We start from the raw sequence: 21,062 nt of genomic DNA on the forward strand, positions 1-21,062 counted from the left end.
GCTACTTTCACACTAGCGTCGTGCACTGCACTTCGCAATGCGACGTAACGACGCTAGCGTTGAAAGCGCCGCACAACGGGGGCAGTGGATGCTGTTTTTCAACGCGTCCGCTGCCCCATTGTAATGTCCGGGGAGGAGGGGGCGGAGTTCCGGCTGCGCATGCGCGGTCGGAAATGGTGGACACGTCGCATAAAAAAAGTTACATGTAGCGTTTTTTTGTGCCGACGGTCCGCCAAAACACGACGCATCCGTCGCACGACGGATGCGACGTGTGGCAATACGTCGCTAATACAAGTCAATGGAGAAAAAACGCATCCTGCAAGCACTTTTGCAGGATGTGTTTTTTTTCTCCAAAACGACGCATTGCGACGGAGGCCAAACGACGTGTGAAAGTAGCCTTATACTGTATTTTACTCCTTATATTATACTGTATTGTACTCCACTTACCGGTATATTATACTGCATTATACTCCACTTATACTGTATTTTACTCCTTATATTATACTGTATTGTACTCCACTTATATTATACTGTATTGTACTCCCTTTATATTATACTATACTCCACTTAGTTTACACCACTTATATTATACTGTATTGTACTCCACTTATATTATACTGTACTCCACTTAGTTTAGGCTGTGTGCACACGTTGCTGTTTTTTCGCTATAAAAACGCTATAAAACCGCAAAAAAAGCATACATTATGCATCCCATCATTTAGAATGAATTCCGCAATTTTTGTGCACATGACGCGTTTTTTTCCGCAAAAAAAAAACGCATCACGGTAAAAAACGCAGCATGTTCATTAATTTTGCGGATTTCCCACTATAAAATGCATTGGGAAATGTCCGGAAAAATCAGCAAAAAAAAACGCACCAAAAACGCGCAAAAAAACGCATGCAGATTTCTTGCGGACATTTGCAGAAACTTTCCGTTTTTTCTCAGGAAATTTCTGCAAGAAATCCTGAACGTGTGCACATAGCCTTACACCGCTTATGTTATACTGTATTGTATATTATACTGTACTCCACTTAGTTTACACCGCTTATGTTATACTGTATTGTACTCCACCTATATTATACTATACTCCACTTAGTTTACACCACTTATGTTATACTGTATTGTACTCCACTTATGTTATACTGTACTCCACTTAGTTTACACCGCTTATATTATACTGTACTGTACTATACCGTACATATATATATATATATATATATATATATATATATATATATATATATATATATATATATATATATATATATATATATATATTCGTCAAAGGGGCACTTCTGTCTGTCTGTCACGGAAATCCCAAGTCGCTGATTGGTCAGCGACGGGCACAGTCCGGCCGCGAGATGGACGCTCCCTACTCCCCTGCAGTGCCCCCTCCATACTCCCTCCATACTCCATAGGCAGCATCAATAGTAAAAAGGTATAATGTTAAAAATAATTTAAAAAAAATAAAAATGGTGCTATTCTCACCTTCCGACGTCCACCGATGCGCGCGAGCGGCGAGGCTGCCGCCAGCTTCCGTTCCCAGAGATGCATTGCGAAATTACCCAGATGACTTAGCGGTCATCTGGGTAATTTCACAATGCGTCACTGGGAACGGAAGCTGGCAGCAGCCTCGGCCCTCGCGCGCATTTGTGGACGCCGAAGGGTGAGTATATATAACTATTTTTTATTATCATTTTTTTTTTTTTTAATTATCATTTTATATATGGAGCCCACACTGCTGTATACTACATGGGCTGTGTTATATACTACTTGACTGATATATACTACGTGGGCCTTGTTATATACTGTGTGGGCTGTTATTTACTGCGTGGGCTGTGTTATATACTACGTGGCTGCAATATACCATGTGGCTGCTATATACTACATGGTTGTGCTATATACTACGTGGCTGTGCTATATACTACATACTATATGGCTGTGCTATATACTACGTGGCTGTTATATACTACATGGCTGTACTATATCCTGCACCCCAAACCCCCGACATCCAGCGCCCCGAACCCCCGACACCCTGTGACCAATCACCGATAGACACAGTCCAGCCGCGAATTGACGCGGGATTTAAACCACGCTTTGCTGATTGGTCGAGCCCGGCTGGCAGGGACCAATCAGCAATATCATTCGCGGGATTTAAACACCGCTTCAGTGATTGGTCGCGGCTGGCCGTGAGCTACCAATCAGCGGCGATATTGGCGCGGTATTTAGGTCATTGGTCGTGCCCGGCCGGCCGCAACCAATCGGCGACAGGCGCAGTCTGGCCGCGAATTGGTGCCAGATTTGAACCACGCTTCGCTGATCGGCCAGCCGGGCGCAACCAATCAGCGATATTGGCGTGGAATGTAACCCCCACTCACAGCGCGACGTACATAAATACATACATATTCCAGAATACCCGATGCGTTAGAATCGGGCCACCTTCTAGTATATTATAGTTTACTCTGCTCTCACCGTGCTGCTGTCATCTCAATCTCCTCTCTGGTCTCACTGTTCTGCTGTCACCTCAATCTCTTCACAGCTCTCGCCGTGCTGATGTCTCTGCTCTCACTTTTCTGATGTCACTTCAGTCTCTTTTCTGCTCTCACTGTGCTTCTGTCATCTCAGTCTCATCTTCGCTCTCACTGTGCTGCTGTCATCTCACTCTCCTCTCTGTTCTCGTTGTGGTGCTGTTACCTCAATTTCTTCTTCACTTTCACTGTACTGCTTCACCTCTCCTCTCTGCTCTCACTGTGCTGCTGTCACCTCAGTCTCCTCTCTGCTCTCACTGTGCTGCTGTCACCTCAGTCTCCTCTCGCTGTGCTGCTGTCAACTCAGTCTCCTCTCTGCTCTCACTGTACTGCTGTCACCTCAGTCTCTCTTCTGTGTGCTGCTGTCACCTCAATCTCCTCTGTTCTCACTGTTCTGCTGTCACCTCACTCTCCTCTCTGCTCTCACTGTGCTGCTGTCATCTCAGTCTCATCTTCGCTGTGCTGCTGTCAACTCAGTCTCCTCTCTGCTCTCACTATACTGCTGTCACCTCAGTCTCTCTTCTGTGTGCTGCTGTCACCTCAATCTCCTCTGTTCTCACTGTTCTGCTGTCACCTCACTCTCCTCTCTGCTCTCACTGTGCTGCTGTCATCTCAGTCTCATCTTCGCTCTAACTGTGCTGCTGTCACATCAATCTCTCTGCTCTCACTGTGTTGCTGTCACCTCAGTCTCCTCTCTGCTCTGTGTGCTGCTGTCACCTCAGTGCCCTCTCTGCTCTGTGTGCTGCTGTCACCTCAGTCTCCTCTTTGCTCTCATTATGCTGCTGTTTCCTCAATCTCCTCTCAGCTCTGTGTGCTGCTGTCAACCTCTCTGCTCTGTGTGCTGCTGTCACCTCAGTCTCCTCTCTGCTCTGTGTGCTGCTGTCATCTCAATCTCCTCTCTGCTCTCACTGTACTGCTGTCACCTCAGTCTCTCTTCTGTGTGCTGCTGTCACCTCAATCTCCTCTGCTCTCACTGTGTTGCTGTCACCTCAATCTCCTCTCTGCTTTCACTGTACTGCTGTCACCTCAGTCTCTCTTCTGTGTACTGCTGTCACCTCAGTCTCTCTTCTGTGTGCTGCTGTCACCTCAATCTCCTCTGCTCTCACTGTGTTGCTGTCACCTCAATCTCCTCTCTGCTCTGTGTGCTGCTGTCACCTCAATCTCCTCTCTGCTCTCACTGTGCTGCTGTCACCTCAATCTCCTCTCAGCTCTGTGTGCTGCTGTCTCCTCTCAGCTCTGTGTGCTGCTGTCTCCTCTCAGCTCTGTGTGCTGCTGTCTCCTCTCAGCTCTGTGTGCTGCTGTCTCCTCTCTGCTCTGTGTGCTGCTGTCTCCTCTCTGCTCTGTGTGCTGCTGTCTCCTCTCTGCTCTGTGTGCTGCTGTCTCCTCTCTGCTCTGTGTGCTGCTGTCACCTCAGTCTCCTCTCTGCTCTGTGTGCTGCTGTCACCTCAATCTCCTCTTTGCTCTCACTGTGCTTCTATCACCCTAATCTCCTGTCTGCTCTTATCGTGATGCTGTCACCTCTATCCTGGTAGACTGCTGAGGCTAGTTAACCTTTCACTAAGAACATGCGCTGGTTGCCAACCAGCCCCAAAGATGTGCATCATGTCGCAGTAGACCCCCATTTGCCGCACTGGTACGTACAATTTCATCAGGTTTATCTTGAAGGTGCTGTAAATGCGCTTCTGAGATCAGCAGCCTTAATGGGACTGTATTATTCCGGGAGGAGAGTTCCCTAGTGGGACTAAAAAAAAAAAAAAAATTAAATTGCCCTCCCTCTCCGCCCCATGGTATACTAATTGAGAATGGGTTGTCCAATTAGTGGACAGCACCTTAAGGTTGTGATCTACTATACCCTACACTTAGTTCTATGTATAAGTCTATTGTTGGCCACCACTCGAGTTTTGTGATTCAACCATGTGGAAAATTACATATAACGTGCACACTACACAGAGCACACACTATACAGAGAGCACGCACTTCACAGAGCACACACTTCACAGAGCACACACACTACGCACAGCACACATACTATACAGAGCATGCACACTACATATCTACGCACATCACACATAATATAGAGCGCGCACACTACATATCTACACACAGCACACATACTATAGAGCGCGCACACTACATATCTACGCACAGCACACATACTATACAGAGCATGCACACTACACAGAGCACACACACTATACAGAGCGTGCACACTACATAAAGCACACACTATACAGAGAGCGCGCACTACAAAGCACACACACTACGCACAGCACACATACTATACAGAGCATGCACACTACATATCAACGCACAGCACATACACTATGCAGAGCGTGCACACTACGTATCTACGCTCAGCACACATTATACAGAGCGCGCACACTACATTTCTACGCTCAGCACAGACACTATACAGAGTGTGCACACTACATATCTACACACAGCACACATATTATACAGAACGCGCACACTACATATCTACGCTCAGCACACACACTATACAGAGCGTGCACACTACATATAGCACACACTACGCACAGCACAAAAACTATACAGAGCATGCACACTACATATCTACGCACAGCACACATACTATACAGAGCATGCACACTACATATCTACGCACAGCACACATACTATACAGAGCATGCACACTACATATCTACGCACAGCACACACTATACAGAGCGCGCACACTACATATAGCACACACACTACGCACAGCACACATACTATACACAGCATGCACACTACATATCTACGCACAGCACACACACTATACAGAGTGTGCACACCACATATAGCACACACTATACAGAGAGCGCACACTACACAAAGCACACACACTACGCACAGCACACATACTATACAGAGCATGCACACTACATATCTATGCTCAGCACAAACACTATACAGAGCGTGCACACTACATATCTACGCACAGCACACATACTATACAGAGCATGCACACTACATATCTACACACAGCACACACACTATACAGAGCACGCACAATACATATAGCACACACACTACGCACAGCACACATACAGAGCGAGCACACTACATAACGCACAGCACACACACTATACAGAGCGTGCACACTACATATCTACACACAGCACACATATTATACAGAGCGCGCACTCTACATATCTACGCACAGCACACATACTATACAGAGCATGCACACTACATATCTACGCACAGCACACATAATATAGAGCGCGCACACTACATATCTTCGCACAGCACATACTATACAGAGCATGCACACTACACAGCACACACACTATACAGAGCGTGCACACTACATAAAGCACACACTATACAGAGAGCGCGCACTACACAGCACACACACTACGCACAGCACACATACTATACAGAGCATGCACACTACATATCTACGAACAGCACACATACTATACAGAGCGTGCACACTACATATCAACGCACAGCACACACACTATGCAGAGCGTGCACACTACATATCTACGCTCAGCACACATATTATACAGAGCGCGCACACTACATATCTACGCTCAGCACAGACACTATACAGAGCGTGCACACTACATATCTACACACAGCACACATATTATACAGAACGTGCACACTACATATCTACGCTCAGCACACATACTATACAGAGCACGCACACTACATATAGCACACACACTACGCACAGCGCACATACTATACAGAGCATGCACACTACATATCTACGCACAGCACACACTATACAGAGCGTGCACACCACATATAGCACACACTATACAGAGAGCGCACACTACACAAAGCACACACACTGCGCACAGCACACATACTATACAGAGCATGCACACTACATATCTATGCTCAGCACAAACACTATACAGAGCGTGCACACTACATATCTACACACAGCACACACACTATACAGAGCACGCACACTACATATAGCACACACTACGCACAGCACACACTATACAGAGCGAGCACACTACATATCAATGCACAGCACACATACTATACAGAGCGCGCTCACTACATATCTACGCACAGCACACATACTATACAGAGTGCGCACACTACATATCTACGCACAGCACACATACTATACAGAGTGTCCACACTACATATCTACGCACAGCACACATACTATACAGAGCGCGCACACTACATATCTACGCACAGCACACACACTATACAGAGCGCGCACACTACATATAGCACACACACTATACACAGCACACATACTATACAGAGCATGCACACTACATATCTACGCACAGCACACATACTATACAGAGCGCACACTACATATCTACGCACAGATACTATACAGAGCACGCACACTACATATAGCACACACACTACGCACAGCACACATACTATACAGAGCGTGCACACTACATATAGCACACACACTATACAGAGAGCGCGCACTACACAAAGCACACACTACGCACAGCACACATACTATGCAGAGCATGCACACTACATATCTACGCACAGCACGCATACTATACAGAGCGTGCACACAACATATATACGCACAGCACACATACTATACAGAGCGCGCACACTACATATAGCACACACTACGCACAGCACGCATACTATACAGAGCATGCACACTACATATCTACGCTCAGCACAAACACTATACAGAGCGTGCACACTACATATCTACGCACAGCACACATACTATACAGAGCATGCACACTACATATCTACGCACAGCACACACACTATACAGAGCGTGCACACTACATATAGCACACACTATACAGAGCGTGCACACTACATATAGCACACACACTATACAGAGCGTGCACACTACAAATAGCACACACTATACAGAGAGCACGCACTACACACAGCACACACACTACGCACAGCACACATACTATACAGAGCATGCACACTGCATATCTACGCACAGCACACATACTATACAGAGTGTGAACACTACATGTCTACGCACAGCACACATACTATACAGAGCGCGCACACTACATATAGCACACACACTACGCACAGCACACATACTATACAGAGCATGCACACTGCATATCTACTCACAGTACACATACTATACAGTGTGCACACTACATATCTACGCACAGCACACATACTATACAGAGCGCGCACAATACATATCTACGCACAGCACACATACTATACAGAGTGTGCACACTACATGTCTATTCACAGCACACATACTATACAGAGCGCACACTACATATCTACGCACAGCACACATACTATACAGAGCGCGCTCACTACATATCTACGCACAGCACACACACTATACAGAGCGCGCACACTACATATAGCACACACACTATACACAGCACACATACTATACAGAGCATGCACACTACATATCTACGCACAGATACCATACAGAGCACGCACACTACATATAGCACACACACTACGCACAGCACACATACTATACAGAGCATGCACACTACACAGAGCACACACACTATACAGAGCGTGCACACTACATATAGCACACACACTATACAGAGAGCGCGCACTACACAAAGCACACACTACGCACAGCACACATACTATACAGAGCATGCACACTACATATCTACGTACAGCACACATACTATACAGAGCGTGCACACTACATATCTACGCACAGCACACATACTATACAGAGCATGCACACTACATATCTACGCACAGCACACATACTATACAGAGCGTGCACACTACATATATACGCACAGCACACATACTATACAGAGCGCGCACTCTACATATCTACGCACAGCACACATACTATACAGAGTGCACAGTACATATAGCACACACTACACACAGCACACATACTATACAGATCATGCACACTACATATCTACGCACAGCACACACACTATACAGAGCGTGCACACCACATATAGCACACACGCTACGCACAGCACACATACTATACAGAACGAGCACGCTACATATCAACGCACAGCACACACACTATACAGAGCACGCACACTACATATAGCACACACTACACACAGCACACATACTATACAGATCATGCACACTACACACAGCACACATACTATACAGAGCATACACACTACATATCTACGCACCGCACACACACTATACAGATAGCGCACACTACATATAGCACACACACTACGCACAGCACACATACTATCACACATACTATACAGAGCATGCACACTACATATCTATGCACAGCACACATACTATACAGTGTGCACACTACATATCTACGCACAGCACACATACTATACAGAGCGCGCTCACTACATATCTACGCACAGCACACACACTATACAGAGCGCGCACACTACATATAGCACACACACTATACACAGCACACATACTATACAGAGCATGCACACTACATATCTACGCACAGATACCATACAGAGCACGCACACTACATATAGCACACACACTACGCACAGCACACATACTATACAGAGCATGCACACTACACAGAGCACACACACTATACAGAACGTGCACACTACATATAGCACACACACTATACAGAGAGCGCGCACTACACAAAGCACACACTACGCACAGCACACATACTATACAGAGCATGCACACTACATATCTACGTACAGCACACATACTATACAGAGCGTGCACACTACATATATACGCACAGCACACATACTATACAGAGCGCGCACTCTACATATCTACGCACAGCACACATACTATACAGAGTGTGCACAGTACATATAGCACACACTACACACAGCACACATACTATACAGATCATGCACACTGCATATCTACGCACAGCACACACACTATACAGAGCGTGCACACCACATATAGCACACACGCTACGCACAGCACACATACTATACAGAACGAGCACGCTACATATCAACGCACAGCACACACACTATACAGAGCACGCACACTACATATAGCACACACTACACACAGCACACATACTATACAGATCATGCACACTACACACAGCACACATACTATACAGAGCATGCACACTACATATCTACGCACAGCACACACACTATACAGTGTGCACACTACATATCTACGCACAGCACACATACTATACAGAGCGCGCTCACTACATATCTACGCACAGCACACATACTATACAGAGCGCGCTCACTACATATCTACGCACAGCACACATACTATACAGAGCACGCATACTACATATAGCACACACACTATACACAGCACACATACTATACAGAGCATGCACACTACATATCTACGCACAGCACACATACTATACAGAGCGCACACTACATATCTACGCACAGATACCATACAGAGCACGCACACTACATATAGCACACACACTACGCACAGCACACATACTATACAGAGCATGCACACTACACAGAGCACACACACTATACAGAGCGTGCACACTACATATAGCACACACACTATACAGAGAGCGCGCACTACACAAAGCACACACTACGCACAGCACACATACTATACAGAGCATGCACACTACATATCTACGTACAGCACACATACTATACAGAGCGTGCACACTACATATATATGCACAGCACACATACTATACAGAGCGCGCACTCTACATATCTACGCACAGCACACATACTATACAGAGTGTGCACAGTACATATAGCACACACTACACACAGCACACATACTATACAGATCATGCACACTACATATCTACGCACAGCACACGCACTATACAGAGCGTGCACACCACATATAGCACACACGCTACGCACAGCACACATACTATACAGAACGAGCACGCTACATATCAACGCACAGCACACACACTATACAGAGCACGCACACTACATATAGCACACACTACACACAGCACACATACTATACAGATCATGCACACTACACACAGCACACATACTTTACAGAGCATGCACACTACATATCTACGCACAGCACACACACTATACAGATAGCGCACACTACATATAGCACACACACTACGCACAGCACACATACTATCACACATACTATACAGAGCATGCACACTACATATCTATGCACAGCACACACTATACAGAGCTTGCACACTACATATCTACACACAGCACACATACTATACAGAGCGCACACTACATATAGCACACACGCTATACAGAGCATGCACACTACATATCTACGCAAAGCACACATAGTATACAGAGCACACACACTATACGCAGAGCTCGCACACTACGCAGAGCATGCACGCTACATATAGCATACACACTCGCACACTATCACTATGCAGAGCTCGCACACTATGCAGAGCTCGCACACAGTGAAATTACTTATTAGCATCCAGCCAAAGTGTTATCTGCAGAGATAGTGAAGTGTGAGGCTCGTTGTTACAGGCGCAGGATTGCTGATGCTCCATGATATTCAGCTTGGGTATACATATTGGATCCTTGTATTAATTACACTGAATGCTGAGATGTTCTTGTCATTTAGGTTTATATCGGGGAATATCTTGCTCATTTGACGAATAGTGTGAAGACTCTGAGATGGAGACCACAAGTTCAAGACTAAGCGAAATACTAACTGAGCCCACGAGTAAGATGAGGAAGGCACTCCATTACTTCAAGAATAGTATGTGCCCGTGTGCCTACCCCCCAGCAATGCTCTGTGCTTATCTGTAGCCTTGTGTTGTAACGTATTTCCATTAATGTCTCCACAGTTAGCTCCAAGGTTCAACTGAAGGGCAACGTTGTTCTTCTCCAGCATCTTGCCACCATAGAGGCAGTGGGCCCGAGACTTGGGATCCAGGCGGAGGGTGTGGATATTCTGCTCAGACAGGCTCTCAGTGCCAACCTGGGTAAAGTTAATGAGTCTCCACTCCCGTTACTCGCTTTCTTACACACTTACCTGTTTGTGACACATTTATGGCTTTTGTTCCACAAGCGGACACTGTGAATATGCGAATCCTGAAGTGCCTGATTCCTGCTACGGAGCTGCACCCGGACACTGTGATCGCGGCTGTGTCGCTATTCTGTACTGGGAAAACTAAGCCCAGCACTCGGGTCAGTGAGTCACACATTGATTACACTGGTCAACGCAATTTTTCTGGCAAAAGGTTTTAAAACTTATTTTAAGTCAATCTTGGCTGCTGATTACGAATATGAACTCCGTTTTTGGCTATCACATCAGGATTTCGAGATATTTTCAATTTTTGATGAAAATTACTCCTAATGTTTTATGATAAAAACACATGATTTTCGGTACTACATTTTGTATATTTTCAATCAAGGAATAGCAAAGATTACAAAGTCTATGTACAGCAAATCAAATATACTTACAGAATTAAACTACAAAATATAAAAACACATATGTATGGCACACAGATGAATGGCAAATGGCAGTTATTTGAACTTTCTTTTCTTGGCTGATCTGTGATGTACAGCTTCTGGGTTGTCTCTCATCAAGCTCCAGCAATAGTCAGCCATCATATGTGAGTCCCACCTGTCTTGATACCGTTCTTCCATTGTTTTAATGTCCTGATGAAAACGCTCCCCTTGTTCCTCGCTCACATCCCCAAGGTTCTCTGGAAAAAAGTCCAAATGGCTGTGTAAATAGTGAATCTTGATACTCATTCTACATCCAAGATTTCGCAGACTCATTAGTAGCTCTTCCACAATCTCTTCATAGTTGTCTGCTTTCTTATTCCCTAGAAAATTCTGCACCACATTACAAAATGCATTCCTAGCTCTTTCTTCTGTCTCATTCATTGATGTGATAAAATTTGGGTCTCTCATAAGTGTTCTTATTTGAGGTCCATCAAATATTCCAGCCTTTTTCTTCTCTTCACTAAGACCAGGAAAAGTTGAACATATATAGTTAAAGCATTCTCCATTGTGATTGAGAGCTTTGATTAACTGCTTCATCAATCCAAGTTTTATGTGTAAGGGAGGAAAGACAATGTCCTTCCTATCCACTAGAGGATCATGGATGACATTCTTATCGCCAGATGCCAAACTCTGTCGCTGAGGCCATTCAGTTTTCACCCAATGCTCTGCTGTAGCTCTACTGTCCCAGTAGCACAGAAAACAAGGGTGTTATCATAACAAATGGAAATTATGCATGTTCAAAGAAAACAAAGATATTCTCACATTTATTGGGAGACTAAATGAAAACTAAATTTACCTTAGTGAACCGTATAATCCGGCACTTTTCTTACACTACTTATATTTATCATGGAATTCTTGAAAATGGGCAATATACCTATAGCGCAAAAACGTGATGTGATAGAGAAATTATAAGATCAGATTTGAATTCAGCACCCTCAAATTAGTCTAAAATTGTTCTTAAAGTCCATGCCAGAAAATGTTTTATTTTTTTTTGTAGACCAGTGTTATTATTTAGGGGAATAAGTATTTTTTTTCTTTTTGGTTTGTGTTCCCTTGCCTATCTATAAAGGGAGTCTCTCAGTACAAAAAGAACCAGTCGATCAAACCAAACACCCGGCCCTTACTCTAGTTAGCTGATGACTGGATAAAAAATGTATGTTTATTGAATCAAGTCCAGTAAGAGTTAAAACCTGACGCGTCCCTGGCGTACTAAGACGCCTTTAGTCATAGGCTGTGACTTTTTTTATCCAGTTGGTTGTGCCGAAAGCTACCCTCATTTTTTTCCTCTGTCATATACACCATATAGCAGCAAAGTACGGCCACTAAATGGTGCTGTGGATAAGACCCTTGTGTGTAAATTCTGTTTTACGGTGTAAGTTGTATTTCAGTCCTGTTATTTTTTCCGCTTTCAGTTCCTGTTTATTCGCTGGCTGATCTCCGTGTTTGATCTCATTTCATGCAAAGATATCCTCTCCATACTTTACAACTTTTTCTTCTGTTTCCTATTGGATGACCAGTTGGTAAGATACTTCATTCCCCCCCTGTTTTTCTCTAACTCCGTGAAGTCGGGGGGGGGGGGGGGGGGGCATGGATCAAAACTTGGGCTGCGTGCACAGTTTTAGAATTTGCAGTAGAAATGTCTGCACCAAAAAATGCTGCATAAAATAAATGAAATGCGTTTTTGATGCGTTTTTATTCATGTTCATTTGAGTTGGTGAAAAACTAAAAGAATTGACATGCTGCAAATATAAAACTGCAAGGAAAAAATAAGCAGCGTGTGCATAAGATTTCAGAAAGCTCATTCATTTTGCTGACATTGTAAATTGCAGCATTTTGATGCAGCCGTTTTGGTGCAGAAATGTCTTCTGAAAATCCTTAAAAGGAACCTGTAACCCCCAAAATCGAAGTTGAGCTAAGCCCATCGGCATCAGGGGCTTACCTACAGCATTCTCTAACGCTGTAGTTAAGCCCCCGATGTATCCTGAAAGATGAGAAAAAGAGGTTATATTATACTCACCCAGGGGTGGTCCCGGTATGATGGGTGTCTCGGTATGATGGGTGTCGTGGTCTGGTCCGGGGCCTCCCATCTTCTTACGATGACGTCCTCTTCTTGTCTTCACGCTGCGGCTCCGGCGCAGGTGTACTTTGTCTGTCCTGTTGAAGGCAGAGCAAAGTACTGCAGTGCACAGGTGCTGAGCCTCTCTGACCTTTCCCTGCGCACTGCAGTACTTTGCTCTGCCCTCAACAGGGAGGATAAAGTACGCCTGCGCCGGAGCCGCAACGTGAAGACAAGAAGAGGACGTCATCGTAAGAAGATGGGAGGCCCCGGACTGCGACGCCCATCGGACAAGAACCGGACCAGACCACCCCCTAGGTGAGTATAATCTAACCTCTTTTTCTCATCTTTTAGGATACATCGGGGGCTTATCTACAGCATTACAGAATGCTGTAGATAAGCCCCTGATGCCGGTGGGCTTAGCTCACCTTCCATTTTGGGGGTGACAGGTTTCCTTTAAAAGAGTTGTCCACTACTCGAACATCTCCTTTTCATACCCCTCGCTTGGCCCTGATAACATAATAAAGCCTATACTCGCCTCCCATGCTGACGCCGCTCCCACGGTGTCAGCACTCGATCTCCCCAGGACGTCTGCATCACTTGTCGCATCAACAGCATTTGAGCCCCAGGACCACAAAAGCCAACACTGCGAGAACAGCCTAGTAGTGAACCATCCCTTAACGTGTGCATGTACCGTTAAAGGGGTTTTCAAGGTAAAAACAAAACAACCTGACTGTAGTGAGTCCCCAATCATTACTTTTATTCTCATTTTTTATCTCTTATTCATTTATTCTAGTGTAACCTGGCAAACCCTGCACCATCCTCTCTGTATAAAGTCAGAAGCTGATAAGCTTCCTTGCTGTGTGCGGACCCTGCAGTGTACTGTCTGTCCCTGTGCACATCCCCAGTCACTGTAAACTTGCCTCAGGTTACTGCCCCCATGACATCACCATTCAGAGCTACCAAAAGCACAGACAGGAAATCTCTGCTCTCTGACCTTTGAATGAATTATGCGAGAACAAAGCACAATTTGAACAGCAACTAAATTCTGAAATGTGTTCATTTCTGACGGGGTTTACACTGCTTTTATAATTTGTATGCCAAGAAAATACATTTAAGTTCAGTGGAAATGGGAAGAACATTTTCCATGTTATCCCTTGCACTGTACAATATGTAGCGCAGGCGTCCCTGCACTCTTTCTGCCCCCCACCTCCCGGCAGTGACGTCGACTTACCACCGCAGTCCCCGTCCTGCAATTTCCTCTGGCTGCTGCTTCCCGGGGTCTGCGCACACGTTGCCGATTCCCAGGCATTGTGCTTAGGGTGCACGCTCTCCCGCCCTTTTAAATGGAGAGTGCGCACCATTCTAAAGTGTTCTCAGCCAAAATCTATTGGCCGGACATAGATCTCCCTGAGAATCTGCCTCTAGAGCTTATTATTAAGTTTACCAGTGTGAGACGTGTAATGACTGACAATCGGATCTCATGATCTATATGTCTAAAGCCAACTTTCATTTATAATAAGCTCTGGAGGCAGATTCTCAGGAAAATCTATGTCCGGCCCAGAGCTCTTAACGGCTCATTTACGTATTGTGAGGCAGTGAGGGGATTATATGCGAGGGTCGGTATGTGTCCCCCAGGATGTGTATTGAGGCCGCTGGAGTGCATTGCAGTCACAGACATGGCTGTGGTTGCAGTACAGAATATAAGTGTGGACTTGGTCAAGCTATTTGGCCAAGGCAGATTTAAGAGAGCCTGGCATGGGCTTTTATTTTTGGAGTGAACTACAGGATGGTAGTGGGGCAGTTCACTCCCTCCAGCCGGGTCTTAAAAGTGGCCCATGGCCACAGATTCCATTTAAAAACCTTGCAGCAAAGGGCTGGATGTGTCAGTGTTTGCTTGCAAGCTGCAGAGCAGGTGACTTGTGTGAAGTCAACACAGAGCCAAGGGAAGCACAACGCCTGGCTCCCCTCAGCGTGACACGGTGGTGCAGTCACCCACGGCAACAGGTCTTGGATATAGACTGTTTTGACGCCCCGGCTGTGATCCGGAGTATATCGTTTTGCCTTTAAGTTGTGAGTTTTGGACAATAAAGACATTTGCGTTGAACTTTACTGGGTCACTGCCTCATTACCGCATTGTGTGAACACCGCCGCACTACAATATTAAAGGGAACCTGTCACCCCAAAAATCGAGGGTGAGCTAAGCCCACCGCCATCAGGGGTTATCTACAGTATTCTGTAATGCTGTAGATAAGCCCCCGATGTATCCTGAAAGATGAGAAAAAGAGGTTAGATTATACTCACCCAGGGGCGGTCCCGGTCCGATGGGCATCGCGGTCCGGTCCGGCGCCTCCTATCTTCATCAGACGACGTCCTCTTCTGGTCTTCACGCTCCGGCGCAGGCGTACTTTATCTGCCCTGTTGAGGGCAGAGCCATGTACTGCAATGTGCAGGCGCCGGGAAAGGTCAGAGAGGCCCAGCACCTGCGCACTGCAGTACTTTGCTCTGCCCTCAACAAGGCACATAAGTACGCCTGCGCCGGTGCCGCGGCGTGAAGACAAGAAGAGGACGTCATCTGATGAAGATAGGAGGCCCGGACCGCGACACCCATCGGACCGGACCGCCCGTGGGTGAGTGTAATCTAACCTCTTTTTCTCATCTTTCAGGATACAGCGGGGGCTTATCTACAACATTGCAGAATGCATTACAGAATGCTGTAGATAAGCCCTTGATGGCGGTGGGCTTAGCTCACATGCTGTCATTGCTTGGTATTTTCGGCCTATCCATCTTCCTATCATTGATTGCACACGGCCAGGGTGATGTTTCTGCATTCTGTATGATTTGCTCACTCAGTATCTTGTGATTGGCGTTAAAGGGAACCTATCACCCCGTTTTTTAAAGATTAGATAAAAATAGTGTGAAATAGGGGCAGAGCTGGGCTTTACATTAGTGCCTTTACACCCCCGTTAGGCTGCCGAAATACCTTTGTGAAGTGGCCGTTTTGTCCTGTCACTCAAGTTGGTCAGGTCGGATGGGCGTGGTCACAGCGCTGTTTCTCCCCCAGATCAGGCTCATCATTACGTTGGTGGCGTAGTGGTGTGCGCATGTCCAAGGTCCCGAATCCTGCACAGGGGTGTGAAAATAGCAGCGATGTCCGTTATTCCATTGGTGGTCGGTGGGCGCGGCCATCTTGCTTTGGCCGCGCGTGCGCAGAAGCGGCGCTCTGCTGGCCGCGGCTTCAGGAAAATGGCCGCGGGCATCCGCGCGTGCGCAGATGGCTATCGCGGCGGCCATTTTCGTGAAGCAGAGTTCGCATCTCGGCTTCACGAAAATGGCCGCCGCGATAGCCATCTGCGCACGCGCGGATGCCCGCGGCCATTTTCCTGAAGCCGCGGCCAGCAGAGCGCCGCTTCTGCGCACGCGCGGCCAAAGCAAGATGGCCGCGCCCACCGACCACCAATGAAATAACGGACATCGCTGCTATTTTCACATCCCTGTGCAGGATTCGGGACCTTGGACATGCGCACACCACTACGCCACCAACGTAATGATGAGCCTGATCTGGGGGAGAAACAGCGCTGTGACCACGTCCATCCGACCTGACCAACTTGAGTGACAGCAGAAAACGGCCACTTCACAAAGGTATTTCGGCAGCCTAACGGGGGTGTAAAGGCATGAAAAAGGCAGTAATGTAAAGCCCAGCTCTGCCCCTATTTCACACTATTTTTATCTAATCTTTAAAAAACGGGGTGATAGGTTCCCTTTAAGTGTGTGAAATAGTTTTTTTTTTTTAATGTTTCCTTCTTTATCACTTCAGTGCCCAATTTTATGTCACCTGCTGTACCTGATAACCAAAAAGGAGCATGGTAAGGAGAAAATGACATATTTATCTATTGCAGCATAATTTTTGCTTGTTTAGTTTCTTGCACTGTGTTCAATAATGTGTTATTATAACTATTGTTCGTGAATTCAGCCCAGTGTGACTTCTAAACATTTCAGCTGTTGGGCGCATAGGAGAAAATAAAAAATCAAAGTGCAACTTCCTTATGCATGATTTAGTGTCAGGTTCTCTTACTACCTGTGGTTGTGTATTAAAATTTACTTAGGGCGGTGAAAGAGAAGAGAGCCCTCACCCTGGACCTTGTCCGCTGTTTTACTCTCATGACCTATGATGTGTTGCACCAATATAGTCATCTGCCGATCGGGAAGGAGGTGCACTAATTTAGGTTGCCTATATTGTAACTATTGATCCAATGAAATTTCCACATCTGGGACCTGAAACTTTGAATCCTTTTTCAGCTTTTTGATGTGTTTTAGGTTGTGACACTTTTTTTTCGCATGTTTCACACCACTTTATTCATTTATTTATGTAATTCCTAACAGTGCAAGCATACAGAGTCCGATATCTCCTTGAACTGCAGAGCAGGAAGGTATGAAATGCAACATTTCAACACAACCTCTTAAGGTTTATGCTCTTCTAATCCTTAAAGGGGCGGTCTGATACCGAAAATGCGCTTTCTGAATTTTCTATCTTTACGCCCTAACCACTTTTGCAATTACATTTTTATTATAAAATACATTATGCTTCTCCTTATACAGCTAAACCCTTAATGTTTTTTTTCTACTTCACTTCTTGTGACATTTCGTTTGAGGAGAGACTAAAATGGGTCGTGTCAAGAGGCTTGGGCTGCAGTCACTTTTCTCCAGTTCCTATTGAGGGGATAGCTCTGCAGGCATTTACCACAGTTTCTTTCTTTGCTCCACCTCCGAAAATATCCTGGATCCGTGGTTATATGAGTTGTTGGAGAGGCGAGTGCAGCACCGGCTTTCTGCTTCTATCTCCACTGCACAGCATCTCGCTGTAAAGTGACTGCAGCGCCGCCCCACAGCTTCTATAACTCAAACTAATCGTCATTATGACAATCGGGTATTCCATATGACAGACCCCTTTAATTCCGAAGTGGAGCTTGTTGTTACAAGACTCTTCCAGTTGGAGAAACAAAAGCATACGGCAGCACACTGTAAGCGCTAATATGTATCTAACAATGAATCGAACTGCATTATTTCTATATAGAAAATACTTATACACATAAATGGCACATAAATTGAAAAATTCATGAGCGCCCACCAGCCACGACAAGGCAACCTTTCTTTGATGGGACCCTAACCTAATAGTCCTCTCCTGGGCTAAAAGCCTACACATTTAAAGGGCGGGTTGGAGCCAGGACTAATTAAAAACAGCCTTAGGTTAATGAGAGGAGCAGTGCTCATTCAGATAAGGAGGCAGTCACCATTTCCAATGTTTACTACAAAAAAACCTGACCTTCACCTCCGAACAGAATAAAGCAAGTGTGAACAGGTGCAAGCTGCATACTAGATAAACCAGAGAATACACCCGGACACTGTAAGTCATGGCGTCTTGCACCCGTTCACATCTGCTTTATTCTGTTCGGAGGTGCGGGTCAGCTTTCTCCGTCCAGTTGGAGGTGATGAAGCATGTATGTGGAGGGGCGGCCTGGTAGGGGCTTGATTTAGTTGTTGGGGGGAGGTACATTAGTCAGATATGTAAGAATGACAATCTCTACTACTCTGAATAAATGGGTTTTGACACCGAACCAAAAGAGAGATGGATTATGCTTATGCAATCCCAGACCACATAGGGGAGCGTTCTTATACCATTTACGCATTTACATCATTTTTGATTAACCGGGGAAAAAAAATAGTTTATTAGTTTCCTATTTTGCTGTGAGATTGCACACTGCAAAGCTCCTTGCTGCTTAAGACCTTTTCCATATTATCATGTTTGTGCTGTTTTTCCTTCATCCCTCGATATTGCCCTTTTCTATACTAATCTCCAGGGTCTGCAGCCATACATCCTCGGCCTCCTGTCCATCTACAAAGTGTTCCGTCCAGAGTTGGTGTCCCTCACATTACCCAGCAGAATAAAGGCAAGTGATCCCTAAAACAAGGGACCGCTAAGGGCGTCTCATTTGTAATTCTTCTTTTAAGACTTCTGTCTCTCTTCAAAGTTTTCTGAAATGTAATAATGGAATAATAAGTTCATTTTACCAAACGTTGCCCTTCTGCAGATGTACTTCAAGAGCTCTAACCTCATGTTTACTTCCGAGCTGAACGCTATCAAGAGGATTCACGCGGGGGATCCTGTCCGAGAGTATAGGCTGTCTCACGGGGAGAGTGGGAAGCCGTCATCACGGCCTGGCAAAAGGGTGAGTATCTGACCTGGCAAAAGAGCGTGTATCTGACTTCATCCTCTGCACCATCAGTAATGTAGTACATTGCTCTGTTGCTCTCTATGTGTTTCCTCACTGCAGGAACCATATTACAACCTGTTTGGGCGTCCTGTACAGTCCGGAGTCTTCACTTTGTGTCTCTGACTTGGTACAGACACAAACACACATTTCTGTTCTTACAGAATCCATGTTATTACACAAAAACTATTCGTATATCCTCCATCTACATTATATATTATTATTATTATTATTATTAACCAAAATCAAAAGAAAAAAGGAGAAGAGCGGCACTGCATGTGTCTTAACGACTTCTCATAGGCTCTAGTCAAGGTGCATTTGTGCAGACTTCGGATGGACAAACCATACAGTGGTGACTTGGTGGTGCACCTCAATGAAAATGTGTCCATAAATATGTAGCAATGAAAAAGAAGAAAATGAGGGCACTCACCAATCTTTCACGTTCTTAGTCCTTTATTGCAACACGATCCAGTTAAAACACATGGCCGGGGAAGAAACCTCGAGGGAACTACTCCTTTAAAGGGAGCAAATTCTACTGTATCACCATTATTGAAATCGACTGATTCCTCTGCTATATTTAATAACAGTCTAGCATCCTCCCTCATATCGGCTAGAGCTCCTGTGCCTGCCATAAAACCCAAAGGGCCAATAGAACACGGGTTTTCCCCTTCCAGGACATTACTGCTCGTAGCTTTATTAGAAAATGCTTTAAAAAGGTGAATTTTCCTGATAGACTTCAACAGTGTCATGGCCGGCACTACATTTCCACTGTTTCACCTATGCACAAGCTGACCTGTAGAAGCGCAAAGCACAGCGCGAAACAGCTGTCGTCTCTCGCCTGCTCACACGGGCTTC

The 21,062-nt window shown here is 45.4% G+C and overlaps 1 protein-coding gene across 2 annotated transcripts in view; it reads left to right on the top strand.

Moving 5' to 3' along the window:
- CENPI (centromere protein I) overlaps window positions 1-21,062 on the top strand; it is an 83,274-nt gene that overhangs the window by 13,547 nt on the left and 48,665 nt on the right. For both annotated transcript variants that reach the window (XM_077283430.1, XM_077283429.1), the window contains exons 2-9: window positions 10,990-11,127; window positions 11,216-11,353; window positions 11,440-11,558; window positions 13,295-13,402; window positions 17,756-17,804; window positions 18,322-18,368; window positions 19,797-19,886; window positions 20,028-20,165. In XM_077283430.1, coding sequence (XP_077139545.1) covers window positions 11,043-11,127; window positions 11,216-11,353; window positions 11,440-11,558; window positions 13,295-13,402; window positions 17,756-17,804; window positions 18,322-18,368; window positions 19,797-19,886; window positions 20,028-20,165 — 774 coding nt within the window. In that variant the 5' untranslated portion in view covers window positions 10,990-11,042. The remainder of the gene's footprint in view (window positions 1-10,989; window positions 11,128-11,215; window positions 11,354-11,439; window positions 11,559-13,294; window positions 13,403-17,755; window positions 17,805-18,321; window positions 18,369-19,796; window positions 19,887-20,027; window positions 20,166-21,062) is intronic.

The sequence above is a fragment of the Ranitomeya variabilis genome, chromosome 2 (assembly GCF_051348905.1).
Source record: "Ranitomeya variabilis isolate aRanVar5 chromosome 2, aRanVar5.hap1, whole genome shotgun sequence".
Classification (NCBI taxonomy): domain Eukaryota; kingdom Metazoa; phylum Chordata; class Amphibia; order Anura; family Dendrobatidae; genus Ranitomeya; species Ranitomeya variabilis.